The sequence below is a fragment of the Ochotona curzoniae genome, unplaced genomic scaffold (assembly GCF_017591425.1).
Source record: "Ochotona curzoniae isolate NIBS_2020 unplaced genomic scaffold, NIBS_Ocur_1.0 contig_2861, whole genome shotgun sequence".
In the NCBI taxonomy this organism is placed as follows: Eukaryota; Metazoa; Chordata; class Mammalia; order Lagomorpha; family Ochotonidae; genus Ochotona; species Ochotona curzoniae.
Window position 1 is genome coordinate 4650511 of NW_024465620.1, and position 23724 is coordinate 4674234.

General features: G+C 56.3%; 4 protein-coding genes across 6 annotated transcripts; 1 reads left to right on the forward strand and 3 right to left on the reverse strand.

Moving 5' to 3' along the window:
- Positions 1–1856: 1856 nt before the first annotated feature.
- Positions 1857–7686, forward strand: TRIM28 (tripartite motif containing 28). Of its 3 annotated transcripts, none has more exons than XM_040978177.1 (17): positions 1857–2583; positions 2822–2934; positions 3081–3213; positions 4483–4618; positions 4693–4809; positions 4879–4993; positions 5112–5258; positions 5346–5460; positions 5545–5651; positions 5747–5783; positions 5870–5918; positions 6003–6234; positions 6319–6638; positions 6714–6837; positions 6929–7015; positions 7097–7234; positions 7355–7686. In XM_040978177.1, exons 1-17 carry the CDS (start codon positions 2253–2255, stop codon positions 7526–7528), a joined length of 2475 nt encoding a protein of 824 aa, XP_040834111.1. In that variant the 5' UTR covers positions 1857–2252; the 3' UTR covers positions 7529–7686. The 3 variants fall into 3 exon arrangements, with proteins under 3 accessions (XP_040834111.1, XP_040834112.1, XP_040834113.1); XM_040978178.1 differs by having other exon boundaries at positions 1979–2583; positions 5873–5918; XM_040978179.1 differs by lacking the exons at positions 2822–2934; positions 3081–3213 and having other exon boundaries at positions 1979–2583.
- A 589-nt stretch (positions 7687–8275) lies between these two features.
- Positions 8276–10631, reverse strand: CHMP2A (charged multivesicular body protein 2A). The gene is made up of 6 exons (XM_040978180.1): positions 10506–10631; positions 9564–9777; positions 8936–9115; positions 8726–8856; positions 8583–8644; positions 8276–8488 (listed from the first exon to the last, which is right to left on the reverse strand). Exons 2-6 carry the CDS (start codon positions 9729–9731, stop codon positions 8361–8363), a joined length of 669 nt encoding a protein of 222 aa, XP_040834114.1. The 5' UTR covers positions 9732–9777; positions 10506–10631; the 3' UTR covers positions 8276–8360.
- Positions 10632–11029: 398 nt separating this feature from the next.
- UBE2M (ubiquitin conjugating enzyme E2 M) lies at positions 11030–13486 on the reverse strand. Its single transcript, XM_040978181.1, has 6 exons — positions 13123–13486; positions 12440–12534; positions 12281–12319; positions 12077–12180; positions 11627–11690; positions 11030–11541 (listed from the first exon to the last, which is right to left on the reverse strand). Exons 1-6 carry the CDS (start codon positions 13229–13231, stop codon positions 11401–11403), a joined length of 552 nt encoding a protein of 183 aa, XP_040834115.1. The 5' UTR covers positions 13232–13486; the 3' UTR covers positions 11030–11400.
- Positions 13487–16487: 3001 nt separating this feature from the next.
- MZF1 (myeloid zinc finger 1) lies at positions 16488–23475 on the reverse strand. The gene is given in 9 exon segments (XM_040978183.1): positions 16488–18104; positions 18107–18565; positions 18568–19007; positions 19009–19147; positions 21656–21758; positions 21880–21948; positions 22325–22501; positions 22833–23147; positions 23150–23475. Coding segments are annotated over 9 exon segments (2268 nt in total). The 5' UTR covers positions 23369–23475; the 3' UTR covers positions 16488–17757.
- Between the last annotated feature and the right edge of the window lie 249 nt (positions 23476–23724).

A 23724-nucleotide genomic window follows, 5' to 3' on the forward strand; every position in this document is an offset into this window, starting at 1 on the left:
GTCCTCATCTTGCACATGCAGGGATTACCACGACAGCCAGAGCTGAGCCAATTTGAAACCAGGAGCCAGGAGCTTCCTCCATGTCTCTCAAGGTCCCAACAACCTGGGTCATCCCTGTCTGCTTTCCCAGGCAATAAGCAGGGAGCTGGATGGGAAAGTGGAGCAGTGCAGGGGGAGGTGGGGATGCAAATTGCTGTCCAGATAAGATGCTGGTGCCACAGGGCAGATTTGCTGGCTGCACCACCTCCTTGGCTTCAGGCCTTTGCATTTTCTAAGTGAACTGTTCTGTAGGTGTTTCCGGTGTGACCCCTAGGAGAGTCACTCAGCTACCATCTACTTACTTCGACTTTCTGGTCCTATATTTCCTAGTGTCTGCGCAAGGACCAAGGGAGGTAAGGGTCACGCGCCTTCTATCCTGAATGACTTTGGATTTTAGCAATAGGTGAGGCGGTTGAAAGCGTTCGGCAAGACATCCACATCTTAGCATAGCACATTCACAGTGCATTGCGTTTACTGATAGGCATCAACCTGAGTTTCCAGGGGAGGAAGTGATCCTCCCTGGCTCTGGCCCTGGGGATTGGTGGATGGAAGGGGCGGGCTGGGGGGGCGTGGTCCGACAGGGACGGTGTGCGCCTCGGCCGCCTCTGCTAAGGGGGCGGGGCCCGGATTTGGGGGGCTGCGCGCCACCTTTGGAACAAAGACAGGGGCGGGGACAAACCCTTGTGGCCCCCAGTCCCCTCCGGGAACAAAGGCCACATCGGCCAAAGGGTCTGGCGGAGTTTTGCCGCATTTGCGAGCACCTGGCCCTGGGTAGAAGGCTGGGCCCTGGTCCCCCATTCGCCACCCGACTCGCCACCTTTGTGCGGCCCTGGAGACGACTGGCTGTCTCACTGCTGTGGGCACCGGTCCTCGCGGGCTCCCGCCTCGTCTGTGTATCGAGACTTCGGGATCAGAGGGCCACTAAACAGTTTGAGGTCGATCCGCCTTTTTGTTTTTAAACAGTGACGGAGTGGATTCTGCTGTCCTGCTGTCCCCGATTCCTCCCTCAGGACCTCCACTCCTCACCCCTAGACTGTTTCCAGTTTTCACATCCTTCTTCCCTATCAGGATTCCTCCCCCAGACCCTGATTTCCTTAAGGGTTCGTGCCCCGGCCCTGATCCTCTCCTTAAGATACCCCCACACCCTCAGGCTGCTTCCTCCCCTCAGGTCCTGCTCTCCTGATCCCGGAATTCTCTCCCGCCCTGCTCCTCTCCTCAGGACTGCTTTCCTGATGGATTCCTCCCCCGCCCCGACCTTGCTTCTTTCGTCTGACTGGAACCCAACCCTAAGTCCCCGCTCCTGCTTCTCAGGATTCTCACACCGACCCCATTTCACTCTGGGATTCCCCACTTTTTCGGTTCAGTTGGCACATCCATTACTAGATGCATCAGTTACTAGCTTCGAGTTAGCAGTATGGGCAAAACAAGGGGAAGGAATTCTTGCGGGACTAGCAGGTATTTTGTAGACGCAAGGCTTCTGCAGCGCGCAACTTCAGCAAGTTTTCGTTTCTCAAGTTCAACAATAAGATGTTAAAATCAGGCTCCTACAGAAGCTTCCACAGCGCTGCGCTGACGCTCCTTGGCCGCTCCGTGGGCCTCGCCCACCCACCCCAGCCGCGGGGGCCGCACGCCGGAAGGGGGCGGGGCTTGGGCGCACTGTCCTGCGCAGGCGCCTTCGCCGCGGGCCGGCTGGGCTGGTGGGCTCCGGCGGGGGAGGGGTCACCCTGCAGGACTCGAAGCCACGCCCCGCGCAGGGATTCAGCTCAGTAGTTGGCGTCGCGGAGGTCCCGCCCCTCACCTCACCTCCCGGGCCAGCGGGCGCGTGCGTACTCGCGGCCTCGCCCGCGGCGAACGGCCAGGTCCCGCCCCCGGGCGTGCGGCTCTGGCTGCGCGTGCGCGTCAGCGTCGGCGCCAGTTATTTCTGTCCCGCCCCCAGGCCGCGGCTCTTTCTGAGGGCGAGCGCGCGGGCAGGCGTTGTTCGCGTGGCGTGAGGTTCAGGACTCGGCGGCGGTGGGAAGGAAGCGCGGGGCGGTGTGGTGGGAAGGCGAGGAGGCAGCGCCCGGCAGCGTCCCTCTCGCGGCGGGCGGCGACCCAGGAGACGCGTGGCAGCGCTTGGCCTCGCGGCGGCGGCCCAGCCGTTGGCGGCGAGCGCGTGTGCGCCTGCGCAGCGGGCCCCGCGTCTCCTCCCCCCCGGCGCCCCCGGCGGCGTGTGAATGGCGGCCTCGGCGGCGGCGGCGGCGGCAGCGGCATCGGCCGCGTCTGGCAGCCCGGGCCCCGGCGAGGGCTCGGCGAGCGGCGAGAAGCGCGCCGCTGCCTCCTCGGCTTCGGCGGCGGCTTCGGCTTCAGCGTCGTCGCCCGCGGGGGGCGGCGGGGAGGCGTTGGAGCTGCTGGAGCACTGCGGCGTGTGCCGGGAGCGCCTGCGGCCGGAGAGAGAACCGCGCCTGCTGCCCTGCCTGCATTCGGCCTGCAGCGCCTGCCTCGGGCCCGCGGTCCCGGCCGCTGCCAACAGCTCGGGAGATGGCGGCGCGGCGGGCGACGGCGCCGGTGAGTACGTTGTGGCCCTGGGCCGCCCCTCCCCCTTCCCGGCTTTCATCGGGGTTCCTGGAGGGGGGTGTGAGGCGGGGGAGGGACCGCCAGGCATCGGGGTAGGGCGTCGGGCACGGGTTCTGGGCCCTGTGTGGAGGACCGCGAGTCTGGGTTTTGAAGTGATTTTTCATTGGGGTAAGCGCCGTGGAGGTGGCCTGCCCTGATTAATTTGCACCCGGCCCCCCCTCCCCCATAGTGGTGGACTGTCCTGTGTGCAAGCAGCAGTGCTTTTCTAAAGACATCGTGGAGAATTATTTTATGCGCGACAGCGGCAACAAGTCGGCCTCCGATGCCCAAGATGCAAACCAGGTGTGTCCCAACCCAACAGGCTCACTGGGTTTCTGGCTATGTGGCACCTGCACTGCCCTGGGGTGGGCTGTCCAGGTTGGAGTCAGGTTGTAAATGCCGGTCTGTCAGGCTTGTGTTTGCTCAACCGACCTCCCTTTCCCTGACAGTGCTGCACTAGCTGTGAGGATAATGCCCCAGCCACCAGTTACTGCGTGGAGTGTTCTGAGCCACTGTGTGAGACATGCGTGGAGGCACACCAGCGCGTGAAGTACACCAAGGACCACACCGTGCGCTCCACTGGTACATGAGGCGGAGCGCCTTCCTTCCCATGGGGCGCCTTCCGTTGCTGATTGCATTTGGTGTACAGGTCTTAGGGTGGTTCTCTTGAAGTCTTAACCATCTAAAGGGCCTGAGGTTAGAACTCCAAAGCAGCAGTGTCCCTGGGCATTAAGGCCACAGGCTGGAGAGGGAGGTCCCTTTGGAGCGGGCCTTAACTGGATGTCTTTGTACAAAGGGCTTGAAGACATTATTGGGAAATCCAGGGAATACCTGTGGTGGAGACTCCAGGGTATGCAGAGAGAAAAAGGCATGGGAGGGAGAGTGCCTGTGGTTTGGGGTTTCTGGCTGTTGGCTTTAGACTGTTAAGAAAAGGGAGGCTTCCATAACTGGGCTGTTTGACAGTTCCTTTGGACTCTTGGCCTGTCAGTACTGGTGGGTCCTGTGTTTTAGCTGTGAATCCAGTTTAGCGTGCCTGTATTGGGTTTGATTTGGAAGGGAAATTAAGTCTCCTGAATTGTGGTACTAAGATCCCATAAGATTCTGTCAGTAAAATTGTTGAAAGTTGGGGATAAGAGGTGGTGGCTTTACGGCCTGCCTGAGTACCAAAGGTGGAATGGACTGTGGTCTGCAAGGGTTTTTGATTTCAGAGGCTAATTCTTAACTATAGTGGTAAAGGAAAGGGTGAGCATCAATTGTGCAAGCCAAGTGCTGCTGGCTGAATTGTGCTCTGGTACTACATATCTTGTCTATGTAGAGTTGGGGTGGAAGGAAGGAACCCACGTATTTACGTTTTATTTTGAGGGTCAGGCTCTCAGAATTATTGATGTCGGTCCTTGGGTGATGTCACTGTAAGCACCAGAACCATGACTCAGACAAGAGTTGTTACTGTCTCCTAATTTGAGATGGTTCTCCAAGGTCTCTTGGGCCCAAGGCTGGTAAGATACTGACATCCATCCTTCAAGCGAAAGGGTAGAGGGTAAAGAGTAATTGCCTAAAATGAGAAGGAAGACAAATAAATAGAGGGTGTTTGTATGTAACTGAATGTCAATATTTCCAGTGGAGGGAACAGTGGTGATGTGACTGGAGTTTTCTAGAAGTTAGAATAGCATTTTAGGTGGAGGTTTTAGTCTGCTATGCCAGGATGCTGGCCCCTAGAATAGTATTTTCTTTGACTTGTTGGGACAGAGTTCCAGCTACTGCCACTGCCTACTGAAGCCTCATGCTCTGACTGCTGCCTGAATTGGAGGTGTACAAGGACAAGGTAAAAATCTCCTGGTTTCTACTCCCCAGGGCCAGCTAAGTCTCGGGATGGTGAGCGTACCGTCTATTGCAACGTGCACAAGCATGAGCCTCTCGTGCTGTTCTGTGAGAGCTGTGACACTCTGACCTGCCGAGACTGCCAACTTAACGCTCATAAGGACCACCAGTGAGTCCTGGGGCAAACTGGGTGGGTACTGGCCCATTCCCAGGTACGGTACCCAGATTGACATTTGTTCTCAGGTACCAGTTCCTAGAGGATGCAGTGAGAAACCAGCGTAAGCTCCTGGCCTCACTGGTGAAGCGCCTAGGGGACAAACATGCCACACTGCAGAAGAGCACCAAGGAGGTTCGCAGCTCGTAAGTGTGGGTACCAGGAGTTGGGTTCTCCAGGTGAGACTGCCTGTCCTGACCTGCCTCTTTTCCTAGGATCCGCCAAGTGTCTGATGTGCAGAAGCGTGTGCAGGTGGATGTCAAGATGGCCATCCTACAGATCATGAAGGAGTTGAATAAGCGGGGCCGTGTGCTGGTCAATGATGCCCAAGTAAGTTGTGGGGGATGGGAAGGCCTCGGGTGGTCTCTGCTGGCTGATGAAGCCATCCAAAAGGAGCATGGTTCCCAGCTCTGTCTGCTGTGCTGACCTTTCCTCTCCCCATCTGCAGAAGGTGACTGAGGGTCAGCAGGAGCGTCTGGAGCGGCAGCACTGGACCATGACTAAGATCCAGAAGCACCAGGAGCACATCCTGCGCTTTGCCTCTTGGGCTCTGGAGAGTGACAACAACACAGCCCTGTTACTCTCTAAGAAGCTGGTATGTGTTGGTGGGTTCTCAGATAGCACTCTGAAACCCCTGTTCTTTTGTCATGTTGCTTCATGCCTATTTCTCTTGTACCACCAGATCTATTTCCAGTTGCACCGGGCTCTCAAAATGATTGTGGATCCAGTGGAGCCACATGGCGAGATGAAGTTTCAGTGGGACCTCAATGCCTGGACCAAGAGTGCCGAGGCCTTTGGTGGGTCACAGTTTTTGTCTGCTCTACCTTGTCACCATCCTCAGTACCCCTACAATAGTGTTTGTTTTTTTTTTTTTTTCTAAGGCAAGATCGTGGCAGAGCGTCCTGGTACCAACTCTACGGGCCCAGCACCCATGGCACCTCCAAGGGCCCCAGGTCCCCTGAGCAAGCAGGGCTCTGGCAGTAACCAGGTGAGCAGAGGAACACAGACCAGGGAAGGGAAAGTGCATGGAGGCCCTTGAGGTGCCTACCCCACTGAGGTTCACATGCTGTGTTCTGTGTGCAGCCCATGGAGGTGCAGGAAGGCTATGGCTTTGGGTCAGGTGAGTATGTCTGCCTGGTGGATGGGAGGCTGGGCAGGGTGCCCTGTACACACAGCAGTTTTTATCACTCATTTCCCATCTTTGAGCAGATGATCCCTATTCAAGTGCAGAGCCCCACGTATCAGGCGTGAAGCGGTAAGTGTGACATTTCCTCTGAGGTGGCAGATGGGCTGGCATGGAGTGATGGTGGGGGGGTCTCACACCAGGGTGCACCTACAGGTCCCGCTCAGGTGACGGGGAGGTGAGCGGCCTCATGCGCAAGGTGCCACGAGTGAGCCTAGAACGTCTGGATCTGGACCTCACAGCTGATAGCCAGCCGCCTGTCTTCAAGGTGTTCCCAGGCAGCACTACTGAGGACTATAACCTCATTGTTATTGAACGTGGTGCTGGTGCTGCAACGGCTGGCCAGCCTGGGACTGCTCCACCATTGCCTGGCATGGCCATTGTCAAGGTGAGTGCCCCAACACCATGGGTGATGGATGATGTCTCTCATCCTCCTAGTATTTACCCTGTTGAACATTTGACCCCTCTGCAGGAGGAAGAAACAGAAGCTGCCATTGGAGCGCCTCCAGCTGCCACTGAGGGTCCTGAGACTAAGCCTGTGCTGATGGCTCTGGCAGAGGGCTCAGGTGCAGAGGGTCCTCGCCTGGCCTCACCGAGTGGCAGCACCAGCTCAGGCTTGGAGGTAGTGGCTCCTGAGGGCTCCTCAGTCCCAGCTGGTGGCCCGGGCACCCTGGATGACAGTGCTACCATCTGCCGTGTCTGCCAGAAACCAGGTGACCTGGTCATGTGCAACCAGTGTGAGTTTTGCTTCCACCTGGACTGCCACCTCCCTGCCCTGCAGGATGTGCCAGGGTATGTATAAAGCTGGGCAGGGTTCAGAGTCAGGAGGGTTCCTGTGCAAAGCACCTGTCACTCTTTCCACCTTAGGGAGGAGTGGAGCTGTTCGCTCTGCCATGTGCTCCCTGATCTGAAGGAGGAGGATGGCAGCCTCACCCTGGATGGTGCAGACAGCACTGGTGTGGTGGCAAAGCTTTCTCCAGCTAATCAGCGGGTGAGGGCTTGAGGCTGCTTAGGTGGGGTTTCCCAGAGGCTTTCGCTTTCTCACCCTGGGCAGCTCTGACATCTTTCTCCCTTGTATTTAGAAATGTGAGCGTGTCCTGCTGGCCCTGTTCTGCCATGAGCCTTGTCGTCCCTTGCACCAGCTGGCCACTGACTCCACCTTTTCCCTGGTGAGTCTTGTAGAGGGGGTAGGGTAGCTGGAAAAATGGGGGCTGTTGCTTATCTCCTAAATGTTTGTGGTCTTCCTGTAGGACCAGCCTGGTGGCACTTTGGACCTGACACTGATCCGTGCCCGTCTCCAGGAGAAATTGTCTCCCCCTTACAGTTCCCCACAGGAGTTTGCCCAGGATGTGGGCCGCATGTTCAAGCAGTTTAACAAGTTGACAGAGGTGAGCCCAGAGAATGGGTGTAGTGATTGCGGGATATGGAAGAAAAAGAGCCAGGATGAAACCATCTGTTGCACTCTTTTTCTTGCCTTGCCCTGTTCTGCCCTGCCCTGCTCTGCCCAGGACAAGGCGGATGTGCAGTCCATCATCGGCCTGCAGCGCTTCTTCGAGACACGCATGAATGAGGCCTTCGGGGATACCAAGTTCTCTGCTGTGCTGGTGGAGCCTCCGCCGCTGAGCCTGCCTGGGGCTGGCTTAAGTTCCCAGGAGCTGTCTGGCCCTGGTGATGGTCCCTGAGGCTGGGGACCCCCATGGCCAGCCTAACGTGGCTTTTCTCTGTCCTTCACCCTCTGCCCACCCTTGGTGGCCTGACTCCTTTTCCCTGGTGCCCCATTCCCCAGCCCTTCACGATAATGGTTTTTACTTCTGTGGATTTAATAAAAACTTCACCAGTTCCTCAGGCCCTTACTGGTGGGAGGGAATACGGTACTGGTTTTTGTTGTAACTAACACTTGTTACATAGGAGTGCTCATGGAGTTAAGGAGAGTGTTGTCCTTGGGGCTGGTGTTGGGCAGATCCACCAGAGCAGGGGTTGCAGCTGTTGCTGCCAGTGGCCATTGGGATATTAATAGCAGTCACAAGCCACACAAGATTTTCAGAAATTGGCTTGCCATAAACCAAACAAGCCTTATGCAGCCTATGGGTGGGTTTAGCTACTTGCTGTGGCCCTAGTTATATTGCACACTTCATTGGAAGGGGGGGGGCAGGGAGGAGTCTGATTTAGGCTTAAAATCATGTACCATTAGGGCTAGAACAGTGAATTGGGAATTTATGAACAATGGGTATTTAAAGGTTAGACACTGAATCTCTTTGAGGATCAACCAAGGTACTTGGTGCAGAGGCTGGTATCTTGGTACCCTAAATGGCATCAAAGTAAATAAAGTAGGATTGGCTTGCCCATACTTGAGCCAGATCTGGTACTTGTCCCCTAAAGTTACAAGCCTGGCCCTGTATGAGGTTAGCAGTCACACAGTTCCACAAACCTAGTGTCCAATCTTTATTAAACAGACCATGGCCAAGGCCCTGGGCATCCATTTTTCCCGGTCCCATGGCATCAGTGGTTGGCAGATCAGTCCCTCCGCAGGTTCTTGAGCCTCTCTTCCAGATCTGCATCTGCATCAGCCAGGGCAGAGGCTGTGGCCTCTGCTTTCTTTCCACCAGCAGCCACACTGAGCGAACCTCCAGTGGAGGGGAGGTCTGCAAGGACAGAGAAGGAACACGGTGGGGTGGGGTGGGGTAGCTGTGGCTGGGTTTTGGGCAGAAAATGCGAAGGATGGTTTGGGGCACTCACTTGACAGCTCATCGGTCAGGCTCAGTCCCAGCTCATCCAGGACTTGAGATACAACGGCATCACTAGGAAAGGGAAGAACTCTGGGTCACACATGGGAGAGGGACAGGCAAGCATCTTTCTGCTGCTGCCCAGTTCTCCAGTACCTTTCTTCCTCATCTTCCTCGTCACCCATGGCATCATCAATAGCATCATTCATCATTTCCTCCTTCATGTCCATGATCTCTGCCTGTCGTTCAAACTCCATCATGATCTTCTGGATCTGGGGCAATTTCAGCTAGAAACGGAGAGGAGATGACCTTGGTCCTTGTGGGAGTTAGGGTTGGCAGAAGAGAATAAGAAGTGGATAGACATACCTGTCTGTTCATGGTGCCCATGGCCTTGGTCACACCCTTCATGGCCTGTGCCATGGAATTGTTGGATTTGAGTGTCTGGATCTTGAGGGACACGGCTTGGATGTTGGCTCGCATCAGCACAAACTTGCGCACATAACGCCGGGTGCGCACGAGGTCTTTGGCCATGATGCGCACGGCATCCTGCAGGGTGAACACCAAGGATGGGCTTGACCCTATGTAGTCATTGGGTTTCTAGCCTGAACCAAGACAATTTACATTTCTTTCCTTCACCTGGTCTGAGCTAAGGGTTCAGAAGATGCCTCTCCTGCCAATGATGCCCATTGCCCACCACAGGCTCTGCTCTCCTGGTTCTGGCTGCTGATTCTTGAACCTGGCATCAATCTAGCATGGCCACAGTTCTCGGGAGTTCGGCCCATGATCACCTCTTGTGTAGCAACATTCCTTAACCCTCCCCTGCCCAGATTTCCACAGGCTCATTCTCAATCCTTGACCAGACAGGTGTCCTTTCCAAGCTCCCAAACTAAGTAAGTGTTGCCATCCTGTTACCTGGTGTCTTTCCTGTTTTATCACCATTGCAGCAGTGAACAGCAGTCTGCCATCCCCTCAGCCCCTGATGCAGCACACTCACCATCTGGCCCTGCTTGGCCATCTTCTTGATGTCTGCAATGATCTTCTTTTCCTGGGTCTCGAGCTTCTGCCGCTCACGGTCCAGCTCCCGCATAGCACGGTTCAGGGCCCTCTGGTTCTGCCGAAGCAACTCTTCTGGCGTTTTCCGGCGCCCAAACAACAGATCCATTGTGGTGGGTGCCTCCCGGCAAGCCTGAGGCAGGTGTGTGGGTGTGCTGTAGGGTGTGTGGACAGGAAACAGAACTGGGTTACAGGGAAGGAGGGGAGAGCCTACAAAGTGGGAAGGGGCCTTTGAGGGCAGGGATGAAAGCCAGAAAGCTAACCCTAGAGACACTGAACATCACCCATCTTGGGGATAGTGTTCTGCATCAATGCTGGGGTTTGAGTGCCGCCTTGGCACCGGTTTCCAGGTTTTTCTACCATGCATCTCAGGAGTGACTTCTACCCATGTGGGAGGCTGGGACTGAGCTCCAGGCTCCTGGCTTTGGCCTGGCTCAGTCGCGGCTGCTGGGGGCATGTGGGAGATGGAAACTGGCAGACGGGAAAGTTGCTTCTGCCTTTCAGATTAATGAACAACCATCCTATGCAGCCCAAGTCCTGTCATCAGGCTCTGCAGGCGATAAGGGATGGAAGTTGGCCCCCAGATGCTCTGCATACCCAGGGATTTGGTCCTGCAGTGGTTACCCGGAGAGGAACCGGCAGGGAACGGGTGGACACAGTGTGGTGGGGACGGCGGCAGGAATGGAGGCCCTGAACCCTGTCACAGGCGTCAGGAGCCGCCGGGGTGGTTGTCGGGAGCCTCCAGTGTTCGGGGAACACGGCACCGGACCTGGGGGCGCCGGGGGAGCCTCGCTGGTGAGGAAAGGATCCCAAGCAGGGACTTTAGAAGCCGCCGCCCGCGAGCCCGCTGCCCCGGACCTACGGCCCACACAAGGCCACTCACCACAGCTGACGAGGGGCCCCGCTTCCGCTTCCGGGTCGCGCTCCTTCGCTTGATGGCCCGACGCGCCCACCCACTAAGGCCCCCGGTGGTCGCTTCTGCCGTCGCCGCGGCTTCCGGATCAAACTACCTGACGTCACACCCTTCCCAGGAATGCTGGGAGGTGACCGGAGCGCGCGTGCGCACTCGCCACAAGCCGGGCCGGCGCAGGGACGCATGCGCGCCAGCTCCCGGATCTCTTCAGTCTGGTAAGGTGCTGCCGGTTCAAGTCCCGCCCGAACGAGCCGAGCACCTGTGGACGCCTCCCGGCCCTTGGAGGGCTCAGCCCTTCTGCAGGACCCCGATTTCTGAGACCCGAGGCAGTAATCTCGCTGGTCGAGTGGCGGCAGGACCCCACCACGACTGGGTTTCATCGTGGCCCCTTCCCAGACCTGAACCTCTGTGCCCAGCCGCCTCCCCCCAGGGCTGTCCTGCTGCCCCGCCTCCACCCCTCACCAGCGTCCCATAGAAGGAAGAGGCAGAGGCCATGCAGTAACATTCCCCTTTAATAGCCTGGTGGGACCTCTGGGGGCGTGGGGTGGGGTGCCTGGACCCAGCTACAGGGGCCCCTTGCCCACCCACCTCACAACCCAGAGTGGGGGGGCTGAACAGCACCCAGCATGGAGGAGGGGGGCTAGACAAGCCAATTCATTTCCCATTGCTGAGTGGACAATGCCAACTATAATCATGTGGTGGTTAAAAAAAAATAACTAAGGGCAGGTGGCAGGGAGCAGACAGGTGGCCAAGGGAGGGATTTCCCCACTGGCTGCCCCCCACCCCTCCATCTGTGGCCCCCAATAAATATTTGCAGGGGATGCCAGGACCGGATGGTCCTGGCCAGGGCAGGTATATAGCAAATCTACTTGAGGCAGCGCTCGAAGTAGGTGGAGCCGATGTAGCCACCTCGCATGGAGCGCTGCACATTCTGCTCAAACAGCCGCCGGTTGTTCTGCAGGACCTCGGCGGCCTCCTTGTTCAGTGGGTCCTCAGGGTTGGGCTCCTGTAGCCAGTACAGGTGGGGGTCATCAGGCTAGCTGGGCACAGGGCCAAGGTGCTCACCTGCCCCACGTGGCCACCCTACTCACCAAGAAGAGATACTGCAGGCCATAAATTATGGAGTTTATCGTAAGGACTGGCTTCCAGTCCTCTCTGTGGGCAGAAAGCACCTGGGTCACCAGCTGGTAGGTGACTGGGGCTCACAGGCCCCACAGTCAACACACAAGCCAGGAACAGGGAATCAGAGTTAGGGGTGAGCAGGGAGAGGGCACGGAGCAGGACAAGTGAGGAGTGAAACAGTGAGAAGGCCAAGGTCAGCCTGCTGGTGTACGACTTGGAAATGAAGAGACAAAGACAGACCATAGGGCAAGGGATGGGACAAACGAGTGACCACAAACTGTGGGGGCTGGCAGGCAGGGGTGGCTGGGAGGAGGGCCCAGCAGGCAGGGGTGGCTGGGAGGAGAGCCCAGCAGGCAGGGGTGGTGGGAGGAGGGCCCGGCAGGCAGGGGTGGCTTGGAAGAGGGGGGCCTGGCCCTCACCTGAGGATGTTGAGGCAGACGTTGCCCTCGAGGTCAATGTTGGGGTGATAGACCATCGTTTCACACTTCACCTTGGGGGGGTCATGTGGGTAACCCTGGCCCACCTGGCTCCAAGAAAAGAGAGGGGAGGTGGGTAGGTGCCTGGCAGGGCCTCAGCTCTGTCACTTCAGTCCCTGGAGCCACCTCTGCCCACTTGGGACTCACCTTAAAACTGAACACAAACTTCCCACTCTTGTAGAAACCCTGGGAGGGGAGAGAAGCAAGGAAGGCGTTAGGTCCTGGCCCCGCAGGACCACGGCAGACCAGACCTCTGCTGCGGGGCTGCCGCCTCCCTGTCCCTCAGGTGTGGCCACAGGTGCTCACCTCATCAGGACAGATGACCAGCTTGAAATTTAGGAGGTCGTCCGGGTCTGAGAAACTGATGTCACACGTCTTGGGCAGGTTCAGCTCGTTTATGTCTGGATTTTAACAGCAGAGAAAGGGCATGGAGGAGAGGGAGTGGAGAGAGATGGCCCTCTGAGCAGGGGTCAGCCTCCTGTTGGCCTCCAAGGCTCCTCCTGGACCGAGTGCCGCGTAGGGTGCAACCTTCTTCCTGCTTTCCTATTTCCCAGTCTTGGGGGGGCTCCTTCCGCTAACAGTATACCTCCACGCACACCTTCAGCCATGCTCTAGCCCCAAGAACCATTTGAGACAGTGCCCCGACCCTGCCTCCCCCTGTGACCGCCACTGCCCGCTTGTCTGCCAAACTCAGGAACCTGACATCGATAGGTTATATGTCCTTCCTTACACTGACCCTAGGTCTCCCAGTCCCTCCTCTCTGTCATTCCGAACCCACGTTCCCACCTGAATCTTTAGATTCTGGGTCCCTAAACATCAGGATCCCCCTTTCCCGGGCTTTTAACCTCCGGCTCGTACCCAAGCCTCAAGCCCTGACCTCTGACCATCCCCGCAACCGCGGTCCCCATTCCTGATCCTCGGCGACCTCACTACCCCACCCTGTGCTGGGACTGCCGACCCCGAGTCCAACCCTATTTCAGACTCCCTACCCTTCTGAATCCGCAGCTGCGCCGCCGACGCCTTCTTGCTGCTGCCCTTGGTGCCGCCCGCCGACTCCTCCTCCTTCTTCTGCTGCTTCAGCGAGAACAGCTTGATCATCCTGCCGCCGCCGCCGCCGCTGCCGCCGCCGCGGGGCCCGGGACCCCGGCCACCCGGCCCCCGCCGCCTCCCTCGCCGCTTCCGCTCCTGGACCCGCGGCCGCGGCCTCCTCTGCAGCTGCCGCCGCCCGCCCGGCCTGCCGCGCCGCTCCGCGCCCACCGCGCGGCCCGCGTCGGCTCCCGTAGTCCGGCTCCGACCCGGCCCCGCTCTTCGGTCTTGCTCGGCAACGCTCGGGCCGACTCGGCTGGCCTCGGCCCCGCCCCCACCAGGCCGGCTGCTCCCTCCTCCCTCTCGCCGGCTCCGGACACCCGAGTCCCGGCCGCGTTTGCTTCACTTCACGAGGCGTTCACTTCACGAGGTGCCGGGGTTCGGGGTGGAAGGCAGCGGCGGCAGCCACGGAGGCGGCGGTTGGGTCCTGGAGCATCGGCCTCCGCGGCAGCAGCGACTCGGACGCGGAGGTCCGCAACGGCCTCGGGCGCCCCGCCGCTTCGGCTCTTTCCGTCGCCCGCCGGCTTCGGTTTTTCTGCCTTGCTTGCACTGTGCGCCTGCGCAGCCGCTGCAGCCTTGCGTTGCTCGGCGATGGGATTTGGGGTTCGTGCTCCTTCGTCGCCTGTCGGGTATTTCCGTTTGGGGACGACGTTTCGGCGGTGCTGCGCTCACTTCCGGGGACGCTAGGTGAGCTGGGGAGGAAGAGGTGTTGGCCGCCATGTTTGAGTGGGGCAGATGTGGACCACCTGCCCCACGGTCTGTCCATCCGAGGTTTTTTTCGTGCTGAGCGCGGCGGGGGTGAGTCAGACAAACTCATTTTCCAGAGGTCACAGGGAAACATCCGGCGTATACAGCGGGCCAAGCCTTGGAGTTAGCAGTTGCAAACCTAGAAATCTGGTGGAGACTGAAGGAAACTAACAATAAAACGTTTTGTCCCGCAGTGGTAAACGTGGTGGAGGTTTTCCAGTCTGGGTCGAACATTCCCCAGTGAGGGACACGGCACAGCAGCCTCAGCCGGTCTCCAATGCTGGGTCGCTGGTGTGGTCCCAACGGTGGCGTCCGCTCATCACCACGGAAACGGTCGTCCCTTGAGTGGCTTCCCTGGGCACTGCTTTGGGGTAAGCGTGCTTGGTACTGCCGGCGGTCTAGTGGAGACCAGCCCGGTGGGGTTTGCTGTTTGGCCCCCCGCAGCCTCACTGACGCCCTCTCAGCAGCTGTCGCCTGTCTCCCACCAGTCCTCTGCCCCATTCCTTCACGCCTTCTTGGACCTGCATAGAGCCCCATGCTGACCTCAGCCAGTCTGGCGGTCAGACGCCCTGCCCTGTGCCTGTCCTGCACCCTTGGAGCCTTGGACCCCAGGAACTGATAACTACTGGCCTGTCGCTGCTGCTGCTCCTCCCTGACCCAAGAGCTATGGGTGAGCTCAGACCAACCCCCAGCGATCCCGTCAGGCTTCTGGCTGTCCCGACCGTCAATCCCGGCACCCCTGTGCAGTGCTGGTGAGGTCTGTGAGCTGTAGCAGCGACGTCTCTGCTCTGAAGCAGGAAGTGGCTTGACTTGGATGCCAGTACAACCAACCATCCCAGCTGTTGCGCTTCACACCTTGTTGGTTCTGGGACTCAAAGGGCCTTTCTGGCTCCTTCTCAGCCCCTCTATGCTGTGGTTATTATTTTACATTTTACTTTTATTTGGTATTTTTGTTGATTTTTATGCAGGCATCCCAGTGTTAGAACTGTTTCTCTTTACCAGTTTCTTAGAGCTATCTTCCAAATGTAATTGAGGACCGCCTGCTGCTTTATTCTAGATTCAGGGGTGGTTGCTACTGGGCACCTACTGGTCCAAAAGTGCATCCTAAGCATGTTCCCCCAGGGCAGTGTGCTGGACTCCTCAAAGTTGGTCCATCCATGGCTTACCAGGAAGTGGAGAGGACTGACAACTGTACAGTCTGCTGGGAAGAAGGGGGTTTTGGCTTCTAGACCAGTGAAGAGGGTGGCTGAGCGGAAGCAGGGGTGAGGCTGATGCTACACCCGTGGGCATCACTGTACCTTCTGGGAGCAGATGCTGAGAACATACGGCTGGTTTTGGACAGGACGGGGCCAAAGCAGGGAGGGAGGGGCTGCCTAGGAGAGGTGCTGGAGTTCATCAACCTAGATAGGAAGCAGGACTGAAGCAGAGCTCAGCAGGGAAAACAGAATGAGAGAGGCTGGGGTTGGTTTGAACAGTGTGGCCTCAGTGCCAGGCTGGCCAAGCACGAGTTGCAGCTACACAACTCACAAGGACCTTGAATGTTCTTTCCAAATATTCCTTTTATGGCTAAGTGGTTATTTGCCTGCTGAGGATTCACTTGCTGCTGGTGAGGGGGATGGTGTTGCTACATGCCCAGAAGCCATGCCCTGTGTCACACAATAGTGACCTCTGGCAAAAGTTGGCTTCTCTTTGCCTGAGGACAGGACCCCGGTCTTGGTGGTCAGGCTGACTCAGAGGAGCTGGGCAAGTCCAACTACACGCCAAGAAAAGCTTGGACACAGCCTTCAAGTCAGTGTTCCTGGCAACACCCAGGCCAAGACCAGGTTGACACCTGCCCACAGTGAGCTTGACTAGGGTTTAGACTCAAGTTGGACCTCACTACATAAGGACCCTTTTACCCTATACTACTTGAATCTGGTGTACCTCTCAGGAGGGGTAACTGGCTGCAGGGCCACTGCTTTCCAGACTAGTGAGGGTCCTCTGCCTTGACGCCTGCTGGTTGTAAACATGTGGGAACAGGAAGTCCTGGGACAGCTGAGTCTCCAGGTAGAACATTTTAGCGTTTAAACCTAAGGTTGCTAGGTATGAAACAGTTTTTTTTTTAAAAAAAGATTTATTTATTTATTGGAAAGTCAGCTATACAGAGAGGAGGAGAGACAGAGAGGAAGATCTTCCATCCGATGATTCACTCCCCAAGTGAGCGCAACGGCTGTAGCTATGCTGATCCTAAGCCAGGATCCAGGAACTTTTCCCGGGTATCCCACGCAGGTGCAGGGTCCCAAGGCTTTGGGCCACTCTTGACTGCTGTCCCAGGCCACAAGCAGGAGCTGGATGGGAAGCAGGGTCACCGGGATTAGAACTGGTGACCATATGAGATCCCGGCACGTGCAAGGCAAGGACTTTAACCACTACGCTATCATGCCGGGCCCAGTATGAAGCAGTTTTATAAACATATTCTCAGGTGTGATGTGGCTTGCCCTGTGCCATTTATTTCTCTTGCATCTGATGACCCTGTGCCTGAGCTCTCCTCTGGGCCTTAGCCCTGGTGACAGCCAGAAGGGGAGCAGGTGCGCAGGCTGCAGGCACCACAGACCAGCCACAGTGCTACCCAACACACTGGGGAGCTAGGTGCAGTCCTGGTGGGTCCACATGGGATGCCAGGCTTGTTGCTGCCACAAGTGTCCCACTAGGGGAGGTTGAGAGACCCTGATGAGGAAAGCTTGGATGATTATGACCATGAAAAAAACTGGTGGGATGCTGTTAGGGTGAGGATGATGGGACAGTCAACTGGGAATGTAGTTGTGAGTGGAGAGACAGTGTATGGCAACCAGATTGAGTCTCACCACACAAGGGGTTGGGCTACTCATTCAGCTCCTTTGTTGGTTCTAAAACTGTCCAGCTGGGCATGGCTGTGCAGGCCAGATCCTCTTTCCCTGCAGCGGGCGGGGAGGGACTGCCTCAGTGCTGGTGAGAGAAAGGACTGGGTCCTGCAGTAGAGCAGCAGTGTTTACTCTGGCTGCATCAGATTCTTCTCAGAAACTGTTTCATTGGCCTCTCAGAGCTCCCTCCTCAGAAGTTTGTGCCCAAAGAGCCCACGACCAAGTGAATACTGTCCCTCATGCAGGCTGTAGGTCACAGATGCATGGCATCTCCTTGATGGCTGACAGAGTCCTCGTGTCTTATCTCCATGGGAAACTCTGTGGGGCTTCCAGGGTCCCATCTACTCTACAGGTTGACTTACTATTGTTAGTCACTCATCAGTCATCTGACACCTGACTGGCACATCAGTTAAGCATGTGCTACGACTGTCTCTTTGGGAGAGAGACATCTGCTCGTTCATTTCTCAAATGCCTGCAAAGGTCAGGGCTCTGGAGTCAGGAGCCAGGGAGCTCAGTCTGGGTCTCCCAGATGAGTGGCAGAACGCAGTTCCTTGAGCCATATCTTCCTCTGGAGTCAGAAGCCAAGCTGGGGAATCAAACTGAGGTCATCCTGAATGCAGGGGTCCTGATTGGGACAAACACCCATCCCCATCTGCATAGACTCTAACTGATGCTCAGGTGAAACACCATACTAGTGTCAGCATTGGGTCTGGGGTACTAAGGACTACTGTTCCCGAAGGGCCGAGGCTGGGCTGCTTAGGGCAAGCCAGAGATATGATCCAGGAGCCTCTCACAGGTGCTGTACCACCCACACAGGAACCACATGAGCACTGAGGGAACTTACCAGCATGGGAGCACCCACTGGTGACCACGTGCTGTGCCCTGGAGGGATGCAGTATGTGTGGACTAGAGCTATTTGGAGATGTGCACATGCTGGTGCTGGATGAGTTTGGTGCTCTGGTCGAAATAGCGACTACAGTGCTGGCAGGCAAAGGGCTTTTCCTGCCAGTGGGTGTGCAGGTGCTGTGTGAGCGTGGACCACTGGTGGTAGGTCTTGCTGCACTTGGTGCAGGCGAAGGGCCATTCCCCAGTATGGACGTGCCAGTGCTGGGTAAGGTTGACATGCTGCTGGAAGCTCGGGCCACACTTGGGGCAGGCAAAGGGCCATTCGCCTGTGTGGATCCATTGGTACTCGATAAGCCATGACACCTACGTGAAGCCCAGGCTGCACTCACTGCAGTGGTAAGGCTTCTCCCCGTGTGTGTCCTCTGGTGGTGTGTGAACTTGAGGCACTGGCTAAAGTGCCGGTCACACTTGGGGCAGGCAAAGGGCTTCTCAACCATGTGCACAAGCAGGTGCTGCTTGAGCATGGACTGCTGGCAAAAGGTCTTGCCGCACTCAGAGTAGGCAAAGGGCCATTCACCAGTGTGGATGCGCCTGTGCTGGGTGAGATTGGAGTGCTGGCGGAAGCTCTGGCTGCACTTGGGGCAGGTAAAGGGTCGTTCGCCTCTGTGGACTTGCCAGAGCTGCAGCACCAATCAGCGCCTGAAGTGCTCGCTGCATTCCATGTAGCTGAAGGACTTGTTGCCAGGGTGCACTGCCTGATACTTGAGCAGCACTGTACATCGTGTGAAGCTCTGGCAGCATTCACTGCATGGGAAGGGACCTGGGGGCTCGGGCACACTCGGAAGGGCAGGAGGTGTGGTACCAGGGCCGGGATATGCTGATGCTGCAGCAGGTTGGAGCACTGCCAGAAGCTCTGGCCACACTCTGCAAAGGGCTGTTCCCCTGTGTGCATCCTGCGGTGCTCCTCCAGGCAGCTGCTGTGTACAAAGCCTTGGCCACAGTCAAAGCATACAAACGGCCACTGCTCAGTGTGTGTGAGCTGGTGGCGCAGCAAGTGCGAGCTGTGACTGAAGCTGTGGCCACACTCGCTGCACATGAATGGTCGCTCACCTGTGTGGATCTTCTGATGCCTCAGCAGGTTGCTGCGTTGGCTGAGCACTTTGCCACACATGTCACAACAGTTGCCTGGAACTTCCCCAGATCTAGTGCTAGGGCAGCCTCGTCCCTGACCTTTGGGGGCGTGCCATATGGTGGCAACCAGAGTGGGCTGGCTGGGTTCCTCACCTGCAGGGTCTTGCTCACCTCCCAGGATGTTGAAGCACAAGTGCATGCATGGAGGTTGAAGGTGACTGGATTTGGCCCAAGAGGCTGGCCAGGCTGAGGTCCCAAGGGATGTGGAGATGAGCGCTCACAGCACCTGGGTCTGCAGGGTCCCTGTCCATCTGGAGCACAAACCCTGCATACTAAGGGGACCCATTCATCTGTGATGGAATACCCACTGTGCCTAGATCCACTTAAGCCTTGGGGACACACTGTGAACCAGAGAGACCTGAAGCTAATTAGTGAGGCAGACAATGGCGACAAGGGCAGGGTAGGCCTTCCATTGGTGTGGACTACTTGGAAGAGGTGGCAGTGGTACAGAGTGTTAAATCACGTGTTGGGTGAAAAAGCTTTCTATTATGACCCAAATAAGCTGTAAGCAACTGGGGGGTGAGGGGTGGGAAGGGGGCAGCAACACCTGACCTGGGCAGTGATGCTGTCTGCACAGGCAGGAGAGTGGTGGGTATGATGGAGCTGGAGGCCACAGGAAGGGATGGGGTGGGGAGCAGCAGGGAATGTGGGCTCCTGGGCTTTGGTCTAGGGTGTAGCTGTGCCTACATACTTCATGTAGGGTGTTGGGCAAAGTGAGGCACATGTGTGGCACAGTCCTGTACCTGTCTGGCCTTAACATTGGGGGGAAGTAGGTATGAAAAGAAGCAGATCCTAGCCACATGTGGACACTGTGGTTTTAGGCGCTGGGTATGTGAGGGAGCAGGCATCAGCAGGGGCAGCTGAGAAGCAGGGGCTGGGACAGTTGGGAAGCTTGAAGGAGCTTAAATTAAGAATACTGAGACAGTAGCGAGGGCCTCAGTGGGCAACAGAAAATCTGTAAGCTAACAAGACAAAGTTGACTTACGATAGAGTGAGTCAGACAAAATCAGCAAAAACTATCCCAGAGTCAAGATATGTAACAATCTGAAAAACTCTCCAGAGGGAAAGGGCTAAATAACCTCCTAAGGGCTACAATAAATTGGTAAGACCAGATAAATTCATGGAATTCCTAAAAGACCATTGCTGTGTATCTGTGCAGTCTATTGTTGACCAAAATGTTATGTGGCACATTCCTATATATGTGTTTGCTCCTCTGCATACAGAATGTTTCTGGAAGGAAACAAACTGGTAGTGTTGCGCCTTGAGAAGCTGGACCATGTGGCACAAACAAGGAGGGGGTATTCCACTGTATAGTGTGTTGGAATTTGATAAGAAAACATTGAGCTTTCAGGATGCAGAGGCATATTGTGGGGTGGGGTGGGGTAGAGGGGGGCAGACACAGGAATAGCCAGTGGAACTGTGGCGGGAGGAGGTGTGGTCATTTATATGGAAAGTGCAACCTGAGAACAGGTTACTGAGAAGGCAGCAGAGGTGCTTGAGGCAGTAGTGTTGGGGTAGCTGTGGATTCTGAGAATCCACCTGAAGGCTGCTGCATCAGAAAGGGCCTTAGCGGCTACTGCCAGCCACATTTGTGGTCTCCTTGTCTTACGTATAAGCAAATAACTGGGAGAACAAAACGTTTTTAAAAAATGTATTGTTGTCCTCAGAAATAAGAAAATTTGCTGTAACTACAAGAACAGGAAGAGGCTAAAGAATGAATATTCCGAGAATGCAAACATACTTGGAAATTAGAAATATGCTAACACAAATGAAAATTTCAAGTGAAGGTCTGGGAGATCCAGGTCAGAAAATTCTGTGGAAAGTAGAGCAGAAAGGCAAAGAGATGGGAAATGAGAATAAAAATATGATATTAGAAGACTTGTCTCAGAGGCCAATAGCTGAATAATAGATATCCTGATAACAGAACAGTGGAGCGGAAGGAAATCAAAGAAATGTTTCCAGGTAGTTCTCCACAACTGAGATGTGAAAGGGGCTCACATCAGGGATTAAAGAACAATCTGACATTGAGTTAGTGAGAGCCCCCTAACCCTACCCAGTACAAGTGTCTGGGTTCACTTCCCTAACTGCAGCTCTGATTCCAGCTTCCTGTCGGTGCCAACTATGGGAAGTGTTATACGATGGCCAGATTTCCCTGCCACCCAATTCAGGTCTCCAATATGGGCCAGGCCCAGCACTAGCAGTGCCAGGCACCTGAGCAGTCAATCAGCAGAAGGGGACCCTGTCTCTAATAAATAGAAACTTCACACCTCACACCCCACACTTCCACCCCTGCCAAATGGTAGTAAATCAAGAATGAGAAGACCTTGTATCTAGAGAACAGAAAATGGGGTATAGGAGGAGCATGGATATTAGGTGAAGGTTGTGGCTGAGGCAGATAGCACGGTGCCTTTGGCCTGTGATGCCTAGGTGCTTGGGCAAGATCTTGGTCTTTCTCATTCTGTACCAGGGTCCTCCTGGGCTGTCTTAACTAGGTCCTGCACCTCCCTGTGCTAATCTTGCCATCCAGTATGTCAGCCTGGAGAAGCTGTGGGTGTAGGAAACAGACCCTATTCCCAGTCTTTACTGAGCTGGGGAACAGCAGCTAGGAGAGTCATGGGTCAGTGGCTGGCTCCTGAGGGCACATGACACTAGAGCAAGTTGAACTTTGCAGGGGATGGCTTAGGCAGTGAGAGTTTGGGGCTAGCAACAGGGTCAGTGGACATGGTGCTGTCCTGCCAGGAGAAGCTAGCCCATCATGTTCCGTTCCACTCGCCTGGGGAGAAGACATCTCTAGCTTCCTCAGGCCAAAGGGCCCTGCATGGTCTTTCCACAGTCCTGCTGGGTGACAAGACCTGGTCCAGTGCTGTCCCACAGCCCTGAAACCACAGTGGCACTGCTCATTTGTGCCCAGTTAGCACCAGGGAGAGACTTCCCTGACACCCTTACCCAGTGATGTATCTGGAGCAGGGAGGGGACATGGGCTGTTGAAGGGCTCACCTAGGCCGCCTCAGATGGGAGGGTGGGTGCAGCCTCCTGGGTGACAGCTAGGGGCTCGGACTGCAGGAGCTCTGGAGAGAAAAAGTGGGTTAGATAATTGGAGGGAGTGCCTTTCCTGGAGCCCTTCTCCCTCATGTGCCATGTGTCAGGAATTAGGCAGGAATCCTGGGTGCGAGCCTGAGGCTGGGAGTGGGGCAAAGCGGAACACACTGGAGGACTAGGGGTTGAGTTGCAGTGGTATGAGGTGGACTCCATGCTCATGTGCCATGTTAGGACAGCTGTGGAAATTGAGCTGTGACTGAATCGGGGGGAGACCCAATTGGGTGGGCAATGGGAGCAACTGGTACATGGGAACATTCCATCAAAAGGGGCATAGTCTGGTGGACTCTGACTGCTCAGTCCAGGCTACTCTGGTCTACCCAACCAGGCCTTCATCCCTGCCCACATCACTTGGGTCCTCCGTAACTTTTGACTCTTCTTTCACCTGAAGACCAAGTGGTGATGCCAGCATGACCTCAGGCAGTGTCCTGGGCCCAGGCTCTGGAGTTTAAGGTAGGGGCTAGAAGCTGAATGGTTCTATCTTCTCTGATAGGACCTTCTGGCCCTGCACCTGGACTGTGACCTATGGAGATGTCCTCACCATCAGAGGCCCAAGCAGGTGGTAAGGTTGGGTGCGACTCTAAGTTTAGGGACACCCTTTCCATTCCAGGACCCTACAGATCTGCCTGGTAAACACTAAGTCCTTCAAGGACCTACCTCCTCTGGGTTCCAAGCAGGAAGTTCCAAGCTTTCCTGCTGCTGACACATAGGGCCACCCAGGACCCTCCTCTCTCCTATCCTTGGGCTGGTGAAGCTGGCCTAGGAACTCTCCCTGCTTTGGGCAGCCTCGCAGTCTGTTGCAGCATGGTCCCTTTTGTACCTCAGGGGTATGCCTATCTCACTGATCATGGCACCCACAGAGGAAGGCAGAGCTGGACTGTGCTCAGGGCTGTGGACTCACCCTGAGGCAAGCCTGGCTCCCAGTGAAGCCTGTCGACCAAGGTAGCAGCTTCCTCGGGACTGCCTGGCTGCTGCCCCTGCAAGTGGGCCTGGATCTGGGGGGCCAGTGTACCCAGGAGTTGCTCCAGCAGCAGCAGCTTCAGCATCTGGTCCTTGGATTACAGCTCGGGCTGCAGCCACTGGCGGCACAGCTGGCAGAGCCAGGCCAGGGCCTGCAGCGGACCCATCAGTGCCTTTTAGTGAAAGCTCCGGAAGCGTAGGCGCGCACGCTTGCAGGCTCAGGCCCTGGGCCCCACAAGCCTGCTTCTCCTTCCTTCTCAGAGTCCTCCAGCTCCATGGCGAAAAATCCCTTGTCTTCCGGGTGTGTGCCACCCTGGGAGTCCAGCTCAGTAGTTCTCACTGAGTGTGACAGGGCAGGTCTTAGGGTATGGTCTGCCCCTGGGGAAGGAACATTGGCCACAATGCACACAGAATGCCTCCTGTATGCCATGTTGTCCCATCCTCCAACCTGTCCCACTTGGAAGGCAGTGGAGGGAGCCAACGTCTGTGGTTTTGGAGCTCACTGACCCACAAGTGTTGGCTTCTTTTTAAGTGGGAGTGTGTGGAGTCTGGTAACTCCTTGTCTGCACGCACAGGCTGCTTCTTAGCCCTCAAAGGTACCATCTATCTTTCCATCTATATGAACCATCTCATCTCCTCTCCTTGGCTCTCCCTCTATGGTGTGGATGCCACCTGTAACAGCAGTGTTAGCACCACTGCTGCCTGCTTCCTCCCTCAATTTAAAACTTAAGCGGCCCAGCCTCTCCTACCTGGTCCTTTTGCTGAGCTGAACTTGTAATACCACAC

Bases quoted from the DNA above. Each gene is read 5' to 3' on its own strand.
- TRIM28 (XM_040978177.1), top strand. From the start codon at position 2,253: ATGGCGGCCTCGGCGGCGGCGGCGGCGGCAGCGGCATCGGCCGCGTCT. The intron at 5,784-5,869 runs GTGAGTATGTCT...CCCATCTTTGAG, and splicing joins AGGCTATGGCTTTGGGTCAG to CAGATGATCCCTATTCAAGT. The intron at 6,235-6,318 runs GTGAGTGCCCCA...ACCCCTCTGCAG, and splicing joins CTGGCATGGCCATTGTCAAG to GAGGAAGAAACAGAAGCTGC.
- CHMP2A (XM_040978180.1), bottom strand. From the start codon at position 9,731: ATGGATCTGTTGTTTGGGCGCCGGAAAACGCCAGAAGAGTTGCTTCGG. The intron at 9,116-9,563 runs GTGAGTGTGCTG...TTCACCCTGCAG, and splicing joins TGGCCAAGCAGGGCCAGATG to GATGCCGTGCGCATCATGGC. The intron at 8,645-8,725 runs GTACTGGAGAAC...TCCCTTTCCTAG, and splicing joins GAGGAAGATGAGGAAGAAAG to TGATGCCGTTGTATCTCAAG.
- UBE2M (XM_040978181.1), bottom strand. From the start codon at position 13,231: ATGATCAAGCTGTTCTCGCTGAAGCAGCAGAAGAAGGAGGAGGAGTCG. The intron at 12,535-13,122 runs GTAGGGAGTCTG...GTTAAAATCCAG, and splicing joins GCAGCTGCGGATTCAGAAGG to ACATAAACGAGCTGAACCTG. The intron at 11,691-12,076 runs GTGAGGGCCAGG...TTCTGCCCACAG, and splicing joins GTCTGCCTCAACATCCTCAG to AGAGGACTGGAAGCCAGTCC.